General features: G+C 42.7%; 1 protein-coding gene across 1 annotated transcript in view; it reads left to right on the top strand.

The window, feature by feature from the left end:
• The window catches only part of ACE2 (angiotensin converting enzyme 2), a 42,343-nt gene that overhangs the window by 7,700 nt on the left and 14,620 nt on the right, over positions 1 to 20,023 (top strand). The window contains exons 3-10 of the mRNA XM_056861796.1: positions 725 to 818; positions 4,472 to 4,615; positions 7,042 to 7,154; positions 8,454 to 8,562; positions 10,711 to 10,808; positions 11,557 to 11,726; positions 12,466 to 12,692; positions 18,356 to 18,500. Coding sequence (XP_056717774.1) covers positions 725 to 818; positions 4,472 to 4,615; positions 7,042 to 7,154; positions 8,454 to 8,562; positions 10,711 to 10,808; positions 11,557 to 11,726; positions 12,466 to 12,692; positions 18,356 to 18,500 — 1,100 coding nt within the window. The remainder of the gene's footprint in view (positions 1 to 724; positions 819 to 4,471; positions 4,616 to 7,041; positions 7,155 to 8,453; positions 8,563 to 10,710; positions 10,809 to 11,556; positions 11,727 to 12,465; positions 12,693 to 18,355; positions 18,501 to 20,023) is intronic.

Raw genomic sequence — 20,023 nt, 5'->3', positions numbered from 1 at the left:
AAAAAGGTCCCTCGTCCCTTTTTAACTAGTGGAAAAGCTGTTTGGATCCAACCCTATATACTCCTAGGAAAAACAAGCTTGTAAATTGCCATTTGCCTGGTCACCTATGGCAAGCAAGGGCACTTCTAGACAACCAGGTAGGAAAGGTTTTATAAATTGTGAGTTAGTTGTTTTGCTTGAGATTGCAGAGTACCACAGGTAGAACTGGCAAGAAGCAAGCTAGCAATTTTGTGTGTGGACTAGAAACACTGATATATTTATTTACGTGATAGATTGTAGGTGGGGGGAACATGGGTTTTTCTAGCTTTGATTATCCCACCCCTCTTGACCACACTGCCGGTAAGAGCAGACTGGGGTTTTATAAATTCTTCTCTTGTTTTCCACTGCCACAATTTACCCTTAAAAGTAAAATATCCAGTTTTACATATATATTGGTAAACATACTGCTAGTAAGCACAGGATAGTCAGACACTGAGATCAATGCAGAATAAGAACAAAAGAGGAAAATGTTTGTTAAAGAAATGCATATTTTAAAAGGATAATATGAATATTTAACTGTTTATAGGCATGCCTGATTATTTCTTTCAACGTTACTGTAACCAAGGGTTTACAAGGCTGATATTTCGACAACTTCTAATTCTACTGCTGATTTGTCCACCTGCCTTTTGGATAAATAAATGCTATATTCCCATTTTCAATCATATTCTTTCGATTTCAATTGCAGCTGAACATAATTTTAAATAAGATGAGTACCATTTACAGTATTGGGACTGTGTGCAAGCTGGCAGATGCCTCTACGTGTTTGCCCCTGGAACCAGGTGTAGTATAAACAATGAGCATCAACTGCTGCCTTTAACATAAAGGCTACAACAATGGCAACTCTGTAACTGAATATCATATTTCAGTGTCCATCTAATGTCTTTGCACATATAGAATCCAAGCCTGTATTCTTAGTATTTTCATGATTTTTTTACACTGCATGGCTACAGCCACTTTTTGTGGCCTATTAGTTAATAAAATAAGTTAAAATAGGCTTTTGCATTTTAATGTATTTATTTGATTGAAAGAAGAAACATCAGGTAGGGGCCAATTAACTCTGCCACTTTTTGGGTCAGCATCGAGATAATAAAGATTATCTGACCACTCTATCATTGGACCCACTTAACTTGCCTCTGCATGTAGTTAAAAATTATTTGATAAAAGCCAACAAATATTTTAATTGGAAATGTTGGAAATGTCATAGCACAGATGCAATATTTTATCATATGTGGTGGACTTGCAAGAAAGCCAGAAAATATTGGATAATTATACATGATGAAATGCAAAAGATATTGAAATTTAAGTTTGCATTGGATCTGAAAAAAATGTGTTATTTAATATCTTGCCAAGTGATATCCCCAAAACATATAATGAACTATTTAAGTATATGGTGACAATGGCAAGAGTGATGTATGCAGCAAACTGGAAAGCAGAGAAATACCCAGATTTGATTGAATGAATGAATAAACTAACAGACAATGCAACTAAGGCAAAACTAACATCTCTTATACATAATAAATCAATTTCAGAATTTCAGGAAAAACTGGATTTTTTAACTACATAAATAAAACTTAAGAATATAATTACATTAAATTAAAACAGAATAGGAAAGATTTAGGTAATATATGTTTAATAATGCCCTGACCTGGATGGCCCCAGGCTAGCCTGATCTTGTCAGATCTCAGAAGCTAAGCAGGGTCAGCCCTGGTTAGTCTTTGGATGGGAGACCACCAAGGAAGTCCAGGGTTGCTGTGCAGAGGAAGGCACTGGCAAACCACCTCTCTTGCCTTGAAAACCCCATAAGGGGTCGCCATAAATCGGCTGCGACTTGACGGCATTTTACACACACACACGCACACACACACACGTTTAATAATAAATATGTTATCAGATGTGAAAACATATTGAGAACAAAGAGTAAACTAGTTCAAAGAAATTGAAATGTAATTGTAAAAAATAATTCAAATAAGAATCATCGAAATGTAAATTTAAATCGTAAGCTCCAAAAATACTGTATTACTATTATTGTTTATGTTTAAATGTTAATGTTTGTTGGTTCTTGTAGGTTATCCGGGCTGTGTAACCGTGGTCTTGGAATTTTCTTTCCTGACGTTTCGCCAGCAACTGTGGCAGGCATCTTCAGAGTAGTAACACTGAAGGACAGTGTCTCTCAGTGTCAAGGGTGTAGAAAGAGTAATATATAGTCAGAAAGGGGTTGGGTTTGAGCTGAGTATTGTCCTGCAAAAGTATTGTCCTGTAAGTATCAAGATAATGTGCTAATGAGGGTATGGTATGTTAATATGGAACCATTGTATCCTGAAGTGATCTGTTAATGTGTGTAATCCAAAACTAATCTGTATGGCTATTGTTGAATGTTGTCTTTGTCTGGAGGTTTTTCAGGGCAGGAAGCCAAGCCTTATTCATTCTTAAACTCTCCTCTTTTCTGTTAAAGTTGTGCTGATGTTTGTGAATTTCAATGGCTTCTCTGTGCAATCTGACAAAATAGTTGGTAGAATTGTCCAGTCTTTCAGTGTCTTGGAATAAGACCCTGTGTCCTGTTTGTGTCAGTCCATGTTCAGCCACTGCTGATTTCTCAGGTTGGCCAAGTCTGCAGTATCTTTCATGTTCTTTTATCCTTGTTTGTATGCTGCGTTTTGTGGTCCCGATGTAAACTTCTCCACAGCTGCAAGGTATACGATATACTCCTGCAGAGGTGAGGGGGTCTCTTTTGTCTTTTGCTGATCGTAGCATTTGTTGTATTTTCTTGGTGGGTTTAAACACTGTTTGTAGGTTATGTTTTTTCAAAAGTTTCTCCATCCTATCAGTGACTCCTTTAATAAATGGCAAGAATACCTTTCCTATGGGAGACTGTTTTTCTTGAGTTTTCTGATTTTTGTTTGGTTCAATGGCCCTTCTGATTTCATTCTTGGAGTAGCCGTTTGCTAGCAGTGCGTGATTTAGATGGTTAGTTTCTTCCTTGAGAAACTGTGGTTCACAGATCCGTCTTGCACGGTCCATTAATGTTTTGATTATTCCTCTTTTCTGTCGGGGGTGGTGGTTGGAGTTTTTGTGTAAGTAGCGATCTGTGTGAGTTGGTTTCCGGTAGACCTTGTGACCTAACTGAAGGTTTGATTTACGGATGACAAGGGTATCAAGAAATGGGAGTTTACCCTCAATTTCCTTTTCCATGGTAAACTGAATGTTTGGATGGATATTATTAAGATGGTTTAGAAAGTCCATTAATTTTTCTTCACCATGGCTCCAAATGGTAAATGTATCATCTACGAACCTGAACCAGACTGTAGGTTTGTAAGGTGCTGATTCTAATGCTGTCTTTTCAAAATATTCCATGTAAAAGTTTGCTATTACTGGACTGAGTGGACTTCCCATAGCTACTTCTGAATGAAATCAGAAGGGCCATTGAACCAAACAAAAATCAGAAAACTCAAGAAAAACAGTCTCCCATAGGAAAGGTATTCTTGCCATTTATTAAAGGAGTCACTGATAGGATGGAGAAACTTTTGAAAAAACATAACCTACAAACAGTGTTTAAACCCACCAAGAAAATACAACAAATGCTACGATCAGCAAAAGACAAAAGAGACCCCCTCACCTCTGCAGGAGTATATCGTATACCTTGCAGCTGTGGAGAAGTTTACATCGGGACCACAAAACGCAGCATACAAACAAGGATAAAAGAACATGAAAGATACTGCAGACTTGGCCAACCTGAGAAATCAGCAGTGGCTGAACATGGACTGACACAAACAGGACACAGGGTCTTATTCCAAGACACTGAAAGACTGGACAATTCTACCAACTATTTTGTCAGATTGCACAGAGAAGCCATTGAAATTCACAAACATCAGCACAACTTTAACAGAAAAGAGGAGAGTTTAAGAATGAATAAGGCTTGGCTTCCTGCCCTGAAAAACCTCCAGACAAAGACAACATTCAACAATAGCCATACAGATTAGTTTTGGATTACACACATTAACAGATCACTTCAGGATACAATGGTTCCATATTAACATACCATACCCTCATTAGCACATTATCTTGATACTTACAGGACAATACTTTTGCAGGACAATACTCAGCTCAAACCCAACCCCTTTCTGACTATATATTACTCTTTCTACACCCTTGACACTGAGAGACACTGTCCTTCAGTGTTACTACTCTGAAGATGCCTGCCACAGTTGCTGGCGAAACGTCAGGAAAGAAAATTCCAAGACCACGGTTACACAGCCCGGATAACCTACAAGAACCAATGAACTCTGACCGTGAAAGCCTTCGTTAATGTTTGTGTTTAAAAATAAAATTTTATTTAAAAAATTATTTGAGGTGGCCCTCTATATCAAATATGTCTATGCACACTATAGGCAAATTGGGATTTTAAGTCGCCATGATTCTTTTCTTATGATGATAGGTCTGGATGTTATAATGGCTGACAGCACTGATTACTCAGAGAGACTGTGGGCTTGGCAAGGCTGGAGAGCTGACATTGGCAAGAAAATGAGGCCTTTATATGAAGGCTACGTTGAACTGAAGAATGAGGCTGCAAGGGGGAACAGTAAGTTACAATCATTCTTTTTCTTTTCTTTGTGCTAAATGGAATCCGTAACCCTTCCCAAGTTCTGCATCCACATGCAGTACCTTTTGTGGATGTACCGGTATTTGTTTTAAGGAATATCAACTTTGCACTAATTTTAAGGAAGAGCAGCCAAATCCTATGGGAAAATGTCAAATGAATGCACAATTGATTTGACTGGGTACTGGGACAAAGTGGTGTGTATGAAGTCTCTCTCGTTCTCATGATGAAGTGACCTCTGGTGCACCAAAGTTCAGGCCACAATGTGTTAGGGGCAGCCCATTCCTGAAGGTAGGGTAGATAGGCGGTGGCCAGGAATGGCGCAGTTGCACTGCCTCCACTAGGGTTTCCCGGCTGAAAAATGAACGTTTTAAATGCATTTTTTAAAGAAACCTGTGAAAGTCCTCCATGGAGTTACATAGGGCTATGCCAGCTATTTTGCTGGTGTTGCAATGCTGCAGCGTAGAGGGGCATTCCCAGGCTGAAAAGGGTTTGGAAGCTGACTAGCATCAGCTCCACCCCTGGGAATGCCCCAGGAACGTCCCCCAATGCTGGCGTGGGCACCCACTTTTGGGTTTTTGCTGCCTGCTGTGTTGCTCCATGGTGCCCCGCATGGGCATCTGTGCCACTTTATCAGGATTGCATGGTTAGTCTAAGGTGCTATAAGAGTCTTCGTTGTTTTTGCTGCAATGAACATGGCTGTGTGTGTGTAAAGTGCCGTCAAGTCGCAGCCGACCTCTGGCGACCCCTTTTGGGGTTTTCATGGCAAGAGACTAACAGAGGTGGTTTGCCAGTGCCTGCCTCTGCACAGCAACCCTGGTCTTCCTTGGTGGTCTCCCATCCAAATACTAACCAGGAATGAACATGGCTACCACCCAGGAAATTAGCCACATTATTGAACCAATGGTTATACAGAGTGGAAATATCGTAATATGAGAATAGTGCTACATCTTTAAGATTTTAAGATTATCATAATCTCGTTTATTTTTATTTTTATATATTTCTAAAGTTGTTTAACTCATGGCGTTGCTTTCTAAACCATTGCTCTCTGAAACTTGGCCATTTACAATGCAATCCTAGGCATCATTAAAGTCCAAAAAGATTTTCCTCCAGCATAAACTTTTTGAGGGCTTTTCCACACAAGTTATTTTGTAGATTGTTTTTTTCCCCCTTTTCTGCATGTGTTTCGCTTCCTCTAGTGATTGCTTTGATATTTCATTGCTGTATCACTAGTTTATTCCCAATTACTTTAAAGTGCATGGAAATAAACCAGAGATACAGCAACTACCACTAGAGGAAAAAAAACACACGAGGAAAAGGGGAAAAAGATGTGGTATGGGCACACAAGCAATGCAAATAAGAAGAGTGGAAAAGCCAGTAGACTTGAGGTGACTTTATCAGATGCCTCAGTTGGAAGACATTTATTTAAGAGGTTATGGAGAAAACATAAACTGCAGGATCAGAGAGCCATGTTTCCTGTACTTCCTGAATTTCTTGGCAGGGTGGAGGGTTTGGCAGCGGCTCTTTAAAATTTAAATACCACACTTCCATTGTAGTCTATGGGGAATCTTTCTAGGGCTCTGGGTGGGCTGTTTTTCAAGGTATAGGCTGCTGGTGACTCTTCTTAGAAGAACCCCCAAGTTTGGTAAAGATTGGGTCAGGGGGTCCAATTTTATGAGGCCCCATTTTTCCTCCATTGGGAACAATGGAGAATGGATGGGGCACCCTCTTTGGGGGAACACAAAATTGGACCCCCTGACTCAAACGTTATCAAACTTGGAGGTTCTTCTAAGGAGAGTTATCAGCAGTTGAAAATTTTGTGTCTTTGTCTTCAAAAACAGCCCCCCCCCCAAGCCCTAGAAAGTTTCCCCAAAGGGGAATGGATTTGGATGGACCTGATTTTTTTCAGATCCCCCCCCCCAAAAAAAAAACCCAGAAAAAAACCCCATACTGGTATGAGGGTTTGGGATTTTTCAGGAATCCCAAGAATTTTCAGGTCCAATGTACCTGAATTTGAATTTTACTGGTTTTTTTTTTATACAGACCCCTAAAAATGGGCTCTAGTCCGTGAAAGTATATGCATTGCTGGAATAAAATTGAATTCGTTTTGAAGGTGCCACTGAGTTCCTGTTTATTTTTTGCTGTTTCCTGCATTTGCTGACCACACTCCCCACAGAAGGCCATAAACAGCATCCTTCCTCATCTGTTCTTCCTCAGTAGCTGCTAGCTGGTGGTCAGGGTCACATGGCCCTTGAGTACAAAAGTTTCAGGTAGCCACCATGGCCAATAGTATTTGATAACTTACTGTTTGAATTAATTTAATTAATTTGGAGCTGCATCTGCTCAGAGCCTGTGGCTTGTGATTTACTGTGCTCTAATAAAAATAACTACACAGATTTGCTTTTCAGAATATTCTGACTATGGAGATTACTGGAGAGGGAATTATGAAACAGATTATCCGGAGGATTATCGATACAGTCGCGAGCAACTGATAACTGATGTGGAAGAGACATTTAAACAAGTAAGGTTCACAGTACAATCCTAAACAGTTGCACCCTTCTAGGCCCATTGATTTCAATCGCCTTGGAAGGTGTAACTCTGCATAGAATGGCACTGTCAGTTGCTATACTGAAGGTTGATTCAGAATATTAGTTGTCGTAGGCACCTTCACCCAAAAAGGACACAAGAAGGAGTTTAACTCGTTTATTTAAATGGTTGGTCTACATCATAATATATTAATATACGCTAACGTTTTAAGGGGTTGGCTGCACTAAACAGCCTTACCATAGCTGCCATTATTCAGGGAAATCCACCCTGGCCCCAAACTTGGCCAGTAATGATGCCAGCCTTGCTTATACTTGCTGTACATGCAACATGCCAAGGGATGCCAAGCGTCATCCTCTTCCTCTAATGTGCTGTGACTACAAGGTATGGCATCATGGGCAAATGCATGCATGAGAGGTGCCCTGCCAATCCTATTCAGTGCCTCATTTATACAGGGGAAACTGGCCAGGGCCACCAGATCAATAGCTGTAGTGCCATGAATGTGTTTTTCTATTCTCATATCAGAACTCAGGTGAAAATTAAAGGCTTTGGATTCTTGACAGAACTATAGAATTCCAAACCTCTTTTAGAGTATGGGATTTCACAAGTGTGTTGGAGTCTAGCCCATATTTTACCACTTCATCCAGAACATTATGAGGCATAAGAAAGACCTGTACATTGCAACAAATTACCAACTTAATTGGACTGTTGTTGTCTAGAGTGAAAAGGAATTTGATCCTATGCCTAGTAGAGTTTTGAAGTCTGTGCTTAATTGGTCTTTTGACGACAATAAATGATGGTTGATTGATCCTATGCCTATTTAATTGCAAGTAAATCCTGTTGAGTCAACTATTAGCCATGATAGCTCCAAGTTCAGTCACAGTCACTTCTGACTTCACAGGCTGGGGATGTTGCCTTAACACCTTGTTTTTAAGCTTCTGCCTGGCCTGTATTAGATAGTGGCCTAGATGAGCTTTTGGAGTGATTCCGCTGCATGGTTCATGTCTACTGAACCCATATTTAGAGTATAAGAAAGTTCTAGCAAATCTAGTGAATGGGATACAGACTGAGGCTGGATTTAGACTGGGGAGATCTGGGCTCAGATCCCCACTCAGCCACAAAGCCCACGGAGGTGACCTATATGTCAGCCTAACTTACTTCATTGTGTTGATGTGAGAAAAGGTGGGGTACCGATGTAACATAAATGTCTTTGAGACCCTAGATTTCCCAAAATGAAAATGGAATTGATTTATTTCTCATTTCTAATCCTCTCCAGATAAAACCTTTGTATCAGCAGCTGCACGCTTATGTGAGGAGTAATCTGCAGAAAATATATGGCTCAGACCTCATTGACTCAAAAGGGTGTCTTCCTGCTCATTTGCTTGGTATGAAAATACAGGTGTCACCTGTGCTTTTATGTGTTGTGCTGAAAGCAAGAGAATGGTTTATGAGCAGCAACAGGCTGTTTATATATAATAAAATTAAAGGCAAGTGCGATTTGGGGCTGTATCAACAGAAGTATAGTGTCCAGATCATACTAAGTGATGGTAACGATTTACTCATCGCAATCTTGGGAGACCAGCGGTGATGATTTACTCTGCTCTGGTTAGACCTTACTTAGAGTATTGTGTTCAGTTTTGGGTGCCACAGTTTAAGAAAGATGTAGACAACTTGCCAAGAGGAAGGCAACAAAGATGGTGAGGGGTCTGGAGACCAAGTCGTAGGATGAAAGTTTGAAGGAGCTGGGTATGTTTATCCAGGAGACAACTGGAGAGGAGACAACTGAGAGGTGATATGATAACCATCACGTACTTGAAGGCCTGTCATATAGAGGATGGTGTGGAGTTATTTTCTGTTGCCCCAGAAGGTCAGGATAGAACCAACGAGTTGAAATTAAATCAAAAGAGTTTTTGGCAAGACATTAGGAAGAACCTCTTGACAGAGCGGTTCCTCAGTGGAACGGGCTTCCTCGGGAGATGGTGGGCTCTCCTTCTTTTGAGGTTTTAAAGCAGAGACTAAATGGCCATCTGACAGCAATGCTGTGAACTTAGGCAGCTTAGGCAGATCATGAGATGGAGGGCAGGAAGAGATGAGCCAGTGCTCCGCTCTTGTGGCCCTTTCTTACGTGCCCAGGGTAATGCCCATCGCCACTTTGGGGTCAGGAAGGGCTACATTATAATAGATTGCTCCAGGAAAATGCATTGTGTTTCTACTTATGTAATACCGTCTTCTGCATTATTTAATATGTAATGTTTAATGCTTATGTTTTGTTAAGATGACAGCTTTGTTTCAAATTTCTGCAATCCTAGTCATATATTGCATTATTTATTAGATGTGTCATCCTACTGATTGCATTGACTTACATTTTGTAAGCCCCCTTGAGTCTCAGTGAGAAAGGCAGATTATAAATAATGTTAAATAATATAAAAATGGAAACTTCCTGTTCGGATTGTGTATGCCTCTGAATGCCAAGAACAGGAGGGCAACGGCAGAGGAGGCTTTGGCCTTTGTGGCTCAGCCCACAGGCTTTCATAGGCATCTGTTTGGCCACACTGTTGGAGAGAGGATGGTGGACTAGGTAGACCATTGACCTGATCGAGCAGAGCTCTTTTTATGTTCTCATACAGAGAAAGAAAGTTAGTGTCTGCAGCATATATCAGTTTAAACCTGGAAGTAATCAGGGGCTTTGGAAAAGTAGTAGAGCCCTGTGGCGCAGAGTGGTAAACTGCAGTACTGCAGTCAAAAGCTCTGCTCATGACATGAGTTCGATCCCGACAGAAGTTGGTTTCAGGTAGCCGGCTCAAGGTTGACTCAGCCTTGCATCCTTCCGAGGTCGGTAAAATGAGTACCCAGCTTGCTGGGGGTAAAGGGAAGATGACTGGGGAAGGCAATGGCAAACCAGCCCGTAAACAAAGTCTTCCTAGTAAACGTTGGGATGTGATGTCAACCCATGGGTCAGGGATGACCTAGTGCTTGCACAGGGGACCTTTACCTTCCTTTGCAAAAGTAATATGAAATGGAGAGAAAGAGAGCAGATGCTAAGATAAATGCTTTCTACAAGAAAAATTAATTTGGGGCTGCTCCAGTGTGGAAATAGACTTTTGCAAAGCAAACAAACAGTTCATTGGGAGTTCAATGAATGGAGTTCCCAGCCATTTCTCTCTCTAAAAAGCAGAAACACTAGCATCCACTTCTGACTGAGGGGAAGAAGGTTTAAGCTTCCCATCCTGCATTATTTTCCCACCTTGAAATGGCTCTAGGTATCTGTGATCTGCCTTGTTGAGGCAAAACTACAGGCACCTTTTTCAGTACCTGTATGCTTACTCCATTGGGGCAAATATTTGTCAGAGGAAGCCTTAAGTCCCATTCTCTTCATGTCACTGTCCAAAGTGGAATTGGGCCCCTGGATGCCTGTTTTTTAGAAAAATAAAACTGCCGGGACCCTTGTTCATAGAACTTCCAGCATCTCAGTCAGACGCATAAAAATAGCTAATTGTATTAAATATTTTTAATTCTACTTTTTGCTTTTGAAGGTGACATGTGGGGAAGATTTTGGACAAATTTATATCCCTTAATGATTCCTTATCCAAATAAACCGAATATTGATGTGTCTTCGGCAATGGTTGATAAGGTACGTCATGAACATGGGTACAAGTGTCAACAGAATAAATCTTTTTTCTGTAGTTATGCCTCATGATTTCTTAATTCATATTCAATAATTCTCTGACAAGCGTTCCTATTTAGGCCTGTGCACAGTAGCTAATATTTCATTTAAAATAAGAAAGCTAAGCCAGTTACATGTAGAAAATGCCCTCCAATCATATTTCAACTTTTCTGTACTATCCCTTTTTGTAACTAGCCATGTCATGATTTCTGTTTTGTTTAAAATATTACCCCACAATTCTGACTTTCAAGACTTTCAATTCTAACCTAGGGCAAAAATATAAGTATTGCAACGCATATTGTGTGGCAAAGTAGTTAAGAGCGGAGGACTCTAATCTGCAGAACCGGGTTCGATTCCCCACTCCTCCACATGCAGCCTGCTGGGTGACCTTGTGCAAGTCACAGTTCTCTCTGAACTCTCTCAGCTCCACCTACCTCACAAGGCACCTGTTGTGGGGAGGGGAAGGTGAGGTGATTGTAAGCCGCTTTGAGACTCCTTAAAGGTGGAGAAAAGTGGGGTATAGAAACCAACTATTCTTCTCAACAGATTACCTCAGCAAGAAAAACAGCTTCAGAGAGTAGATTAACTGAACCCAGCCAGACTTTTGAAGTAGAGTTAAAACTAAAAACAACAAAAGTACTGGAAGCTCAATACTCATGATACAGTTTTAAGGATTTATGACTATTGAATATGAAAATACTGTCTTTTTTTTCAGAACTGGAATGTAACAGCTATATTTAAAGCTGCTGAGGAGTTTTTTGCCTCAATTAACCTCTACAACATGACGAAGGGCTTCTGGAAAAATTCTATGCTTGAAGAACCTAACGATGGCAGGAAAGTTGTCTGTCACCCCACAGCCTGGGATATGGGAAAAGGAGACTACAGGTACTGAAAACGCTATGGTTGTTTCTACTCATTCCCATAAAACATTTGTTAGCCACTCCAGATTCATGAAGATAAACACTTTTCATGGGAGTGAAATGCCCAAAGAGAAATACTAATTCTTGATCCAAAAGCTTTTATTCAATGCACATGTGTGTTTGCGCATATGAAGAACCAGTATGTTGAGAGAGAAGAGTTTTGTGTTTGAATGGAAGTTCTGGGTTCAATTGTATATATAGCCATCAAGTTTCTTACATTAAAATCTCAGTGGGCTGGATCCAACAGTGCCTTTGTGCAACAAGGGGAAGACATTTCTGCTCATGTCCAAGGGGTGTGTGTGTGTGTGTGATTTCCACAGATTTCCTACTCAAGCTGGATTTCCCATGCCTTGCATTAGTGTGATTCCTGAGGATCACTCAGGATTAGCTTGTTTGGTGGTGCAGAGTAGGGGGAGAGGCTACAGAAGACACAGTGAGACAGAAAAGATCCATTCCATCAGTAGAGTTCTGCTCACAATTTTTTGAACCCAGTCCTATATGTCAGAAGAACATCTCAAAAGGTTGTTGGGAGTATAAGATTATATATATGGAGATCCAGACAAGAGCTTATCTCACATCAGATTACAGGAGTGGAGCAAGATCAGTTCCATGGGTGGTCCCGTTCATGTTGAAATCCACAGCAAGTGTAGTCATAATAACTCAAGCAGTACCAATAGTCTTTGCTCAATTGCATTTGACTGTAGGATCAAGATGTGCACTAAAGTGACTATGGATGACTTCCTGACAGCACACCATGAGATGGGGCACATTGAATATGATATGGCCTATGCCCATCTTCCTTATCTGCTAAGAAGTGGTGCCAATGAAGGATTCCATGAAGCCATAGGAGAGATCATGTCACTTTCTGCAGCCACACCAAGCCATTTGAAATCCCTCGGTCTTTTGGATCCTAACTTCCAGGAAGATGATGGTGAGAAATATAGAAAGGTCAATAAATTAAAAGATACACAGGAAGGCTGGAATAGCATTTCAGAGTCCTTATTCTTGAATTTAAGGCTGCAGTCTTAAATCAAGTAGATTGATTAAAATGTTACCCCTCGTTAATTGGGCAGATTTTTTTTAAAAAAAACTACCTTTATACCATATACAGAAGCCATGAGTGTAGGCTTTGTCTGAAAAGAGGTATTTTTCTTCTCAATCATACTGAAATGCCTCTTCTAAAATCATGGCTGATACAACATATATGTACATCATTCGAAAACTTAAGAAAACATTTTTAGAACTGTTTTTAATATGCAAATTTTTCCAGATTTAATTGACAAAGGAAAGTTCAGGAGATCATCTTAATATTTATTTTCTTCATTTATACCCTGCCTTTCCCCCAGTGGGGACCCAAAGAAGCGTACATTTTTCTCCTCTCCTCCATTTTATCCTGAAAACAGTCCTATGAGGTAGGTTAGGCTGACGGTGCAGTCCTGAGCCTGGGGGCCGAATGGGCTTAAGAGGCTCCCAGACCCCAACGCCAGTATCCGTGCCACTTGCACCATGCAAACTGACACAGACGCCAGTGTAGTCCCATTTGCACCATCCCTCCAGGACTGCTGTGGCAGTGTGGCCCTCAGATTAGGGTTGCCAAGTGCTAGGTGGTGGTGGGCAAATTCCCGCCAATCCACCTGGCTGCCCTCTGACCAGCTGTGGGTCGGCGGGCAACACTTGCACGAGTGCCTTCCCGCCATGCCACACCCGGAAGCACTGCATCACAATGGGACTTTTATCACTCAGACTCCTAGTGGTAAAAGGCCCGTTGCGATGCGGCACTTCCGGGTATAAACCAGAAATGACGTGATCTCGTCGGCACAGCCGCATGCGCAATCTTTGCCTCACCTCCACCCCGAAAACCTCCACCCGGAGGAAAGGGGGGACCTGGCAACCCTACCTCAGATGATGGCTCGGCCTCCCGCCAGCATCCTGTCGGCACAAGTCCAAGCAGTGATGTCTTAGGAGGCATTCATGGGGCGTTCAAGGGGTGGAGTTGCTGGTAGGCAGACTCCTAACCCCTTTCAGGCCGGGAACGCCCCCTTATGCTTCAGCAGTGCTGTGCCAAGTTTTTGCTGGCACAGCATTGCTGTTCTCTATGGGACTTCCCCCCTTTTAATTTTTAACTTAAAAAATGCCCCTTTCCCCACCTGTAGCAGCCGCAAAACCTCCTTGGAGGTGCCGCGGACATGCGTCAGCCATGCCATCCACGGCCGCTGCAGGGCTCAGGAATGAGCTGGCAGATTATGTGACTGGTTCAAAGTTATCGAGTAAACTTCCATGGCAGAGTGGGGTTTTGAACCTGGGTCTCCCAGATCCTAGTCTGACATGCTAAGCACTACACCACACTGGCTTTCTGCTCCCATAATTTCCTGTTCTTCCAGATGTTGCACAAGCTTGCTCCCAGAGATTCAAAGTCCAGGCTTTTATGTCAGTTGTTAATGATATCGGCTACTGCTGTAACTAAGAAGCAGGGCAAGGCAATAGGGAGGAGCTGCTGCTGTGCTGGATGGAATATGATTGAAGCCATTTTGCAGAGAAAACATCAGTGCATGGAGCTTGAAGGGGAGGCAGGAACATACTAAAGCAATGGGCTGAAGCCCTCTAATCAAAGACCAGCAACATGGAAGGAACTGCACATCTGTACAGAGGAGTGATTCCTCCATGGTGCAACCCTGGGCACCCACCTCTTGAAGGGTGAGCACTCCTAGCTCTGAGAGTACTGGGCCCCGAGATAAACAGGAGCTGCCCGAGAAAGAAATGCCGTGATCACCGACAGTCAACACGGGTTTCTCAAAAATAGGTCATGCCAAACCAATCTCATATCTTTTTTGGGTAGAGTGACAAGTATGGTAGATGAAGGGAATGAAAGGTTGCTGGGAACCACTTGGCCCTTTCAGGCTTCTGTAGGGCGAGACCCCCAAAAGTGACCAGCTTGCATTTTGCAGCTGCAAGACAGCCAACCTTTGAAAAAACTAGTGGGGCCTCTCTGGGGCCTCTCTGTCTGCTTGACCCCCAAGCAAATGAAACACAGTAGTTTGAATGGGGTTTGGGGAGGGGAGGGACTTCAGTGCCATAGAGTCCAATTGCCAAAGTAGCCATTTTCTCCAGGTGAACGGATCTCTATTGGCTGGAGATCAGGTGTAATAGCAGGAGATTTCCAGCTAGTACCTGGAGGTTAGAGCAAAACAAATCACTAATGTGATATAGTGTAGCTATCAACAAATATATCAGCACTCAGCTCATCATTCAGAACATATATTGTGGAGAGACAATTAGACTCAAAAGACAGTGCAGTAATATCTACAAGTGAAAAAACATCAAGATAGGGAAGTAATAATCCAAAGCACAAAATACAAAACTGTATACAAAAATCTACGTCAGTTTCCCTATGAGTCCATAAGACTTTCCGTCAAATTCAAATGTCCTTGTAAGAGCAGATCCTCGAAAGTAAGAACGAAATCTTCAAAAATGGGTATCTTGTCAATGAACAGACGCCCACAGGCCGCAAATCAGTACTGCGAGAAATTCAAACGAGGACCAAGCTGGCACAAAAACGGAAACGTCTTCCAGGTAATAGACGCTTTCACCAATAATGGCTTCTTCAGCCTTTGCTTCATTTGCTGCGTAGCAGTTCCTTGAAAATCGCTTATCATGAAGACCCTGTTCAGGGACCAACAGTATCGGATCCCTTGGTCCAATCAACCTAACCTTTGGCAGTTACTTACAGGATAGGCACCAGCGGCTCTGCTTGCAGACTGAAGAAGGTACCTTTGGAAACAACCTCTCCAACCACCCCGAGACACAACCCTGCAGGGAAAATGTCTGACCCTTTCCTGGGGCAGCAGGTGTCCAAGTAGGGCAGAGCCACAGATGGAGGAGCAGGCTGAAGACAACTGTTGACTTCTGAAGGCAGGCAGGGGGAAAGTGCCCTGAGCCAGTGATCGCCCTGTTGGATCTTTACCTGCAGAACAATGAAACAGAGACACCTGCAGCAACAACAAGGGGCCTGGAGTGCGTAGGTGGGCACAGCCATGTCCGTCGGGGTCTCTAGGGACTCCACTCCATGGCCCATGGGACAATACTCTGTGCAACCAACTCCTCCCGCCAGAGGCTGCCGCCATCTGAACCCCACTCATCTGTCCTGCGTTGCAGCGCTCAGCAAGTGCTAATGAACCATCAATCGAGGCAGCTGCTGCACAGAGGCAGCGGTGCTCCTGAAAAAGAATGAGTGGAGCCCACTCCACCTACAATGGAGGGGCTACACCCCCCTACAAGTGCCCTGTAGAAGGGGAGCAAGCAAATGAAGAGCTTTCGGCTCAGTGTGGAGCTGAACATTTGGGCCCCTCCGGCAGCAGCTGGAGTGCTTCTCATTAGAGTTGCCAACCACCAGGTACTCAATGTAAACAAAACAAAAGCACTCCCGTGCCTATACCATATGGTTTGGAAATTAGCACGGGTGAAAGGTACACAAATGCACAGAGCCAAGTAGCAAAAATGCAAATGTTAATAAGTGCAAAACATCAAAGACAGCAGTGTGAGACAAATAGACCTAACAGCAGTGACTACACAATGTACACTAACAGCAGTGACTACACAATGTACAATATATACATGGATTATAGAATAACCAGGCAAAAAAGTCCTCTTCTTAAGTCTATCAAAGTTGGTTGGTTCCAATTGTATAATATGTTCATCTGGTATGAATCCAGTGAATATAAATCCAAAGATGGGGGAGTGCCGTTTCACCTTGGTTTCTTCAGCCCCATATTATCTCATCCATGTAATGGTAATTCCAGAATATAACAAAGTCCACAAAGGTACACTATTAAGCCACAGCAATGTCCACAGGTTCCCAAGTGGACATTCTGGAATTACCATTACATGGATGAGATAATATGGGGCTGAAGAAACCAAGGTGAAACGGCCGTCCCCCATCTTTGGATTTATATTCACTGGATTCATACCAGATGAACATATACAATTGGAACCAACCAACTTTGATAGACTTAAGAAGAGGACTTTTTTGCCTGGTTATTCTATAATCCATGTATATATTGTACATTGTGTAGTCACTGCTGTTAGTGTACATTGTGTAGTCACTGCTGTTAGGTCTATTTGTCTCACACTGCTGTCTTTGATGTTTTGCACTTATTAACATTTGCATTTTTGCTACTTGGCTCTGTGCATTTGTGTACCTTTCACCCGTGCTAATTTCCAAACCACCAGGTACTAGCTGGAGATCTCCTGCTATTACAACTGACCTCCTGGAGAAAATGGCTGCTTTGGCAATTGGACTCTGTGGCATTGAATTCCCGCCCCTCCCCAAACCCTGTCCTCCTCTGGGTCTGCCCCAAAAACCTCCTGCCGGTGGTGAAGAGGGACCTGGCAACCCTACTCCTCGTGCACCAATTTCCCTTAAGTGTGAGGGGCCATAGTGCCAAGAGTCTGCAGCTTCTGCTGTCCCCACTCAGTTGCCACACTGCTGGGCTCAGGTGTGGGAGGTGGCCTTGCTGGGGTGGCTCCCAGCCACAAAGGAGGGGAATGGGGAAGAGGGTTTGGAGGACTGGCCCCTGCTCACCTGTCAGTGTGCGGCCGCTCCTGTGGGTCCTGCCTCCCCAGATGGGGTAGGGTTAGGGTTCTGAAATGGGAGAGGTCATCCACAGAGTGTGGACTTTGCTCTCCATGTTGGGTGCTGACACAAAGTGCTCGCCCAGTAGTGCTAAGTGCCCTCACTGTACTTTTCCTGCCACCAAAGAGCCTCACCACTAACTCTAAGTCTGAACAGCAAGGAGCGGTCAGACAGAGTCCTGTGCCAGGCACCCTACCTCCTGAGTTGTGTGGTATACTGGCTGGGGGGGCATGATTGGGTGCTGGTGAGGGGGTTTGGCCTCCACAGGGGAGGGAGACAATTGGTCATACCTGTAGTCTACATCCTGAGCTGTTTGTGGCCTCATGGGCATGGCCATTGCTGTGTGGTGGTGGGGGGGCTTGATTTGTGTGTACAGTTGTCATCTATAGGCTACAACATGATTTTTGAAGGCACAACCTTGAGCTTCTGTCAGGGGGCATTCCCAGGCTAAAAGGGCTTAGGGAGCCAACAAACTCCAACCACCCCCCATGAACCACCCACAACCATGCCAAGTGCAGGTGCCTACGCCTCAGTTGCACCGATGGCCAGCCACCGAGGGGCTGCACCAGCACCCAAGAGTGATGCAGCAGTGCTGGGGGTCTACGCCAGTGTAACTGGCCCTTACACTGGTGTAAGTCTGCAATAAGCCAGTGTAAGGGTCACTCTGCTCCCTAAGCTCCTTTCCCCCACCCTTAGGATTGTGCTGTAAGACTTCTAAGACATTCAGCACTAAGGTTTCTAGCTCTGTTCAGACCACCTAAACTGTTAGTAGACAATGCATTAGAATTCTAACACTTTAGAAACCGATGATGGTCTGCAAAGAGCTTGTCAGGGAAAGGGAAGGAAGAGTCTGTAACTTTACCAGTTTTTTGTTGTAGGGCCAAAACTGCAAACAACAACAATAAAAGCCCTGAGAATGGTACAACCAAAGAAATTATTCTGCCATTTCACTTTGCTTTTTACAGAAACGAAGATTAATTTCCTGCTCAAACAAGCCCTCACTATTGTTGGAACGATGCCTTTCACATACATGCTAGAGAAATGGCGGTGGATGGTGTTTGCTGGTACGATCTCAAAAGAACAGTGGATGAGAAAATGGTGGGAAATGAAGTGAGTAAAAGAAATGGTTAAGAGAAGGGCCTGAGGAAGAAGAACTGGAAGAATCAGTGGCGTAAAGCTCAGAAAGGAGAACTGGTGACATTTTAATCAGTGCCAGTGGTCTCATTAATATTTATTTCCATCTTGATAAAAAATGGTCTAAGAGAATACTTGTTTGTGCTACACTGTGGTACCATTTGGGAGGGGTCTCTTATCCCCTGTGTTTTGGACCAGATTGATAGTTCTCAAAAGAACCTCCTAGAGCAGTGGTTCCCAACCTTTTTTTGACTAGGGACCACTAGGACTTTTTTATTCGGTGCAGGGACCCCAAGGTTCAAAATAAAAATTCCGAGAATTGGAAAATAAACTTTAATCATAACTGTTAGTTAAACATTAAACTTAGAATAATATTTGAATATATATTTTTATAATAGAGAACTTTTAATTGAAAATATTAATTTATTATGGGTTTATAACTTTGTTTCGCGGACCTTAATTTAGTTCTCGCGGACCCCTGGGGGTCCATGGACCCCTGGTTGGGAACCAGTGTCCTAGAGGGTTGAGGCCTGGGACAGGTATGATGTTGGGGAACCTGCCACTAACCCCTCAAACTGAGGTACCACATGAGAGTCTTCTTGTGTGCAGCTCCTTCTTTGGGAACAATCAGGGAACAGATTGAGTGTTCTGTACTGGCTGGTTCATTGTGGGAATATTTCCTCCTTAGAATTCTTCTGTGTGTTCCCTTGAACTAAGTGAAAAATGCCTAGTCCCTCAGTGGTGACCTTAACTTCTGTGAGTAAACTTGGCCAGGAATCATTCTACAGATATATTTCCTCCAGGCAACTCTTGATACGTTGCACTCTTCTTCAATGATAAGCTTGGATCCCTTGCTTTGGATACTGATGGACTGCAGTATCTCACAACTCACAGTAGTCAGAAGGATGGACTCAAGGGATAAACACAGTGAGATCTGAAACATCAGCCTGAACGTCTGTGGTTGAGTTCAATTCTTTCTCAATTTTGAATCAATACTCTAGCACCCCTTTATGGTATTTGACAAGGGGACAAACAACATTGATTCTCAAGCTCTATCTAGTTGTTGACTTGCAGAGGAGAGAGTGTCCTGCACTTTCCTGAAAAAAGTTCTATTTTACTGGATTGCATGAAAATTCAGTGTGCAGCTTCTGTACATTTCCAAAATACATTTTTACTTCTGTGTTTTTCTCCATGGCAGGGGTACCACACAGCTTCCTAAAGTATGTACGCTGCAGGATAAAAACAATGCCTAAGGACTATTATCCTGTATCGTCGTTTTTTACTGTTATATTTCCCATATATTTTAAGCACTATCATTCCCTTGGCCTTTAGAGTTCTGTAACTCTACCTTAGGCTCCATCAATTATTTCTTTATATTCTTTCTTTTAATCACTGTTCAGCATTTTCAGAAATATTTCATACACATCCCATGTTTCGTTTTTATCATACACATATCTCATGATACACACCAACTGCTCAGTGTGTGAGACATCCAGAGA

The sequence above is a fragment of the Euleptes europaea genome, chromosome 16 (genome assembly GCF_029931775.1).
Source record: "Euleptes europaea isolate rEulEur1 chromosome 16, rEulEur1.hap1, whole genome shotgun sequence".
Classification (NCBI taxonomy): domain Eukaryota; kingdom Metazoa; phylum Chordata; class Lepidosauria; order Squamata; family Sphaerodactylidae; genus Euleptes; species Euleptes europaea.
The sequence above is the reverse complement of the archived record's forward strand: the minus strand, read 5'-3'. Positions and strand labels throughout refer to the sequence as shown.